We start from the raw sequence: 4,198 nt of genomic DNA on the forward strand, positions 1-4,198 counted from the left end.
GCTCCATGAAGGCACGAGAGCCCATCAGCTTACTCTTGAAGTTGTTACTTTATCCAAAGGAGGCTGCGTCTGAGCCTCGTAGGCTAATTATATTGTGTCAATAAGCAGATCGTATTGATAACGCATCCAAGTAATACTTTACAACATTAGTTTAGTAACTAGACGTTACATCGGAGTCACATTGGTTTTCGTTGAATGTTGTGGTTTTGGTCTGTTTTCAGATGTTGGTAGAGAGTGCTGCTAGCAAAGATGGGGCGGGTGCAACTATCACTTCAGAGCCTGAAGATGATGGAGATGGAGACATCTCTACGATGGACCCCGAGCCACTAGTGGTCAATCGTGGATCACAGTGCAACATAAGATGTTTACATCGTTCATTGGGTAATTATCGTATATCTAGCATTCACCATACATGCCATACAATCTCAAAATAAGGATGACATGATTCTAGTTACTATTTTAGCGATTTACACTTTTCAGGCAAACATTACAAATTATGAACTTTATCATATTAGAAAATATAGTTTGTACTGGTTGCATTACAGAGTGCATGTGTTGTTACCAATGAATATGTAATGGGGAACAGTTAATAACGTGAATCTCTTTTATCAAAGCTGTTCAGGTAAAGCCTGAGATGGTGGATGTGGGGACTCAAACCGAAAGGTTTGAGAAGCACAGTTCAACTCCACTCGCCAGTCCTGAACAAAGTGATGATGAATGGTCAATTTCTGATGTCAAAGATTCTGGTGATACGTCATGGATTCCAGACGAAGACATGTCGAGTGAGTCCTCTGAGGAGGAACCAGAAGAGCTGGAATCTCTCAGTGACCCTAAGTAAAAAAAACTTTTTTTTTAATGGAAACTGTTTCTGATTGTATTCTAACTGTCATAGTCAAAATTAATGCCCCCCTCCCTTTGTTTTAATTTTTTCAGTGCTGTTGACAAGTTCATTGTTTGCCAGAAGCAGTTGCTGTCCTTGTTTACGGTTTGCCCTGCATGCAGTGAGGAAACCCAGGGACACATAATGCACCCGGAAGGTACCTTCATAAAAATCAAGCAGGTAATGTCTTATTTGTCAACTGTCTGTGAGGAGCTAAATTACAGTCTGTGAATGTACAGTATGTGTATTAATTATTTGTGTCTTAACTATACAGGTATTTCACTGCCCTTCATTTTAAAGCTGCTTAAGTCTTGAATCTTCTCATCTTTCAGGCCTGCAAAACTTGTGGATATGAGCGTTACTGGCAAAATCAAGAAAAGCTGCATCGAAACATGCCTGCCTGCAACCTTTTACTCAGCGGCGCCATCCACTTCTCAGGTTGCATGGCTACTCAGACCATCAGGATGCTTAAGCTGTTTGGACTGCAGTGCATAAGTCCCGGCACTTTTTTCCGTCATCAGCGCTATTACACTATCCCTACCATCGTGGAGGCCTGGAGGAATGAGCAGAGGGAGATCATCAGGGAGTTGAAGGAGAATGGGGGTGGATTGATCCTGTCTGGTGACTGCAGGTATTATGATCCAGCTCATGTCACTGATGTAGAAAAGGTCCATGTGTTTTTGCATTAATCTCTAAATTTAACTGTTTTTGATGTTCTTAGATCAGATTCTCCTGGACACTGTGCCAAATATGGTAGTTATTCTTTGATTGAGGACCGAATTAACAAAGTTTTGGATGTTCAACTTGTCCAAGTAAGTTGATGTCACAGACACAAAAATCTTGTTTGATTTAGTTACTGATATCTGTTCAGTTATAACCAGTCGGTTTTACAGAGCTCAGAAGTCCCAAGCAGCTCTTGGTGTGAGCTAGAAGGTCTAAAGCGGAGTATTCAGTTTCTGATGGACCAAGAAATGCAAGTGTCTACTCTAATAACAGACCGAAATCGACAGGTAATAATGGCAGGAGAGATCTAAAGAGGATTGACATGCACATCATCACTCAAATTAAATTCTATTAATTTGTTTGCTCTATGTTTTAGGTGGCCAAGTGGGTACGGGAGGAACTGTGTTCAAAAGGAACACGACATTTCTTTGACATCTGGCATATTGGGAAAAGTATGTATTGTTATGTTGGTAGTTCTATATAAAAAAGTTTTATTTATTTATTTATTTATTTATTTTTATGTTTTTAACTTTACTAATAATATGTTTGTTCTGCTCTGTTTGTCTGCACTTGAACAGGCGTACAGAAAGCACTGGATGCTGCTGCCAAAGAGAGGGACTGTGAAGATCTGAAGCTGTGGAGGCCAGCTGTTATAAACCATCTGTACTGGACCGCAGCTTCCACCCCTACAGGAGATCCAGATGAGATGCAGGCGAAATGGCAGAGCATGATCAACCATATACAGGATATACACCAACACAGCACTCCTGAATTCCCCAGTTGCGCACATCCACCGTTGGAAGGAGAGGCGAGAGACAAGGCGTGGCTGGAACCAGGTACAACATAGTAGCCCATGTAAAAATGTTAAGAGGCGAAACTTTTTAAAATGCTTGTTAAAGAATTTTTAGTTTGGTTTTATCAATACATAACCCCATGTGTAGTAATAATTACTTGTGTTATGAGATGCGGCAGACTATATGACAGAATATGTTTCATGCAGGATCACCAGCAGCCATTAAACTGGAGAGTGTAGCTGCCAGGAAAGCACTGGTGAAAGATGTAAGACAGTTATCCCCTCAGCACCAGACATTCTCCCTAGAGGCCTACCATTCCCTCATTCTACACTTCGCTCCCAAACACACGGGATTCTCTTTTCTTGGGATGTACAGCAGGTAGTGTTCTCACTTAAAAGTATCGATAGTAATAAAACTGTGAAATGTTTTAATTTCAAGATATTGCTATGCTTTTGTACTTTCGTGCATGTGCAACACTAACAGCAGGTAAATGGAGAATGAATATGGTAACAGCATTTCATATTGTGCGCAAAATAATAATAAAGTTGAGTCATTGTCTTAGACCCATTTGAACGGACAATTGCACTCATTTGCACGATTCACTTACTACACACTCATTGATGCACTTGTTGTGGTTCTTGAAATTGTTGTTAGAATTGCTCTTAAAAGCTTTACATGTTTTTACCATGTGGTAAGTCGCTTTGGATAAAAAGTAATGTAATGAACTGTAAACATTAATCTCATGTCTTGTATTTCTGTTGCATTAGATTGCATTGGGTTGTCTTTGGAGACCTAATGTTCTTTTTACTTGTCTCCTACAGACTTCTCTTGGCAGCCCTACATTTTAATTGTAACGGAAACAGAGATGTAGCTCGAACCAGTGAGGGTGAGGCACGCTACGCCGTTCGCTACCCGCGGTTTAGGAAAGGTGGCTGGGTAGTCCGCCCAATCAAAGAGAAACCATCGTACGGTTAGTAGTTTCACTTAGTTTATCAATATATTTTATTTGAATTTATCTTTTTATGTGTCAACCATTTTACTAAATGTGTTCTTAACATGTCTTTCCTCAAGGATACGCAGCAAATCTTATGGTGGCCTTAGTAGAGGAATACTCTAGATCACCACAGGCCCTGCAAGAAAGAAGTGCTGTCTTGTCTTCTGCTGCCCCGCCCCCCCTCACCACTTCCCTTCAGAAGGTTGCCAAGGATGAGGCAGTCAGCCTCCATCTCGCACGACACTCACGATTTGCAACGAACATGCAATAAAAGATCAGTTTTACCAACAGTTTGATTCGCTATGAATTTATTAATCATCTTCCAAACGGGGCCATCGGAAACCTTTATACGCTTGTACTTCTTCTGCAAACTGCCTCCTTATAGCTGCAACAACACATGAAGGTATGGCTTTCCTGATGTCCCTGCCTAGAATTCCATACGCCCAGCGGGCAACCTGCCTGTAAGCTGTGAATCAAAACTGTCTGGTGGAGATGGGGACATAACTTAATTTTGATTATGCCATGTTTTCAAAGTAAACAATTTTGATGGTAAATATTGCATATCCTGGCTGATATTCTACTGTACTAGCCTACACAACACCAAATATGTTTTTATAGGAAGAAAATGGAAACGTCAGTGTTTGAAAACCTGCTTTACAGGATTTACTGTTTTTGTGTAGAATAGCTGGCTATTTAAATTAGAGAAATTATTTTTTCCAAGGTTTTGGACAAGAGACCACTTAGGCGTCGACCTCTTTACAGCACACACTCTCCACTGCTGATTGCATAGACTCACATCTACCACAC

General features: G+C 40.6%; 1 protein-coding gene across 2 annotated transcripts; it reads left to right on the top strand.

The window, feature by feature from the left end:
- Positions 1 to 980: 980 nt before the first annotated feature.
- LOC134073794 (uncharacterized) lies at positions 981 to 3,681 on the top strand. 2 transcript variants are annotated; one of them, XR_009937279.1, is made up of 9 exons: positions 981 to 1,060; positions 1,213 to 1,511; positions 1,602 to 1,692; positions 1,774 to 1,890; positions 1,980 to 2,055; positions 2,182 to 2,439; positions 2,604 to 2,662; positions 3,219 to 3,367; positions 3,469 to 3,681. XR_009937279.1 is itself a non-coding variant. In XM_062530364.1 (9 exons), the coding sequence occupies exons 1-9, from the start codon at positions 1,025 to 1,027 to the stop codon at positions 3,660 to 3,662; spliced, it is 1,392 nt and encodes a 463-aa protein (XP_062386348.1). In that variant the 5' UTR covers positions 981 to 1,024; the 3' UTR covers positions 3,663 to 3,681. The 2 variants fall into 2 exon arrangements, 1 of the variants encoding a protein (XP_062386348.1); XM_062530364.1 differs by having other exon boundaries at positions 2,604 to 2,775.
- Positions 3,682 to 4,198: the final 517 nt, after the last annotated feature.

Source organism: Sardina pilchardus, unplaced genomic scaffold (assembly GCF_963854185.1).
Source record: "Sardina pilchardus unplaced genomic scaffold, fSarPil1.1 HAP1_SCAFFOLD_119, whole genome shotgun sequence".
NCBI lineage: Eukaryota > Metazoa > Chordata > Actinopteri > Clupeiformes > Clupeidae > Sardina > Sardina pilchardus.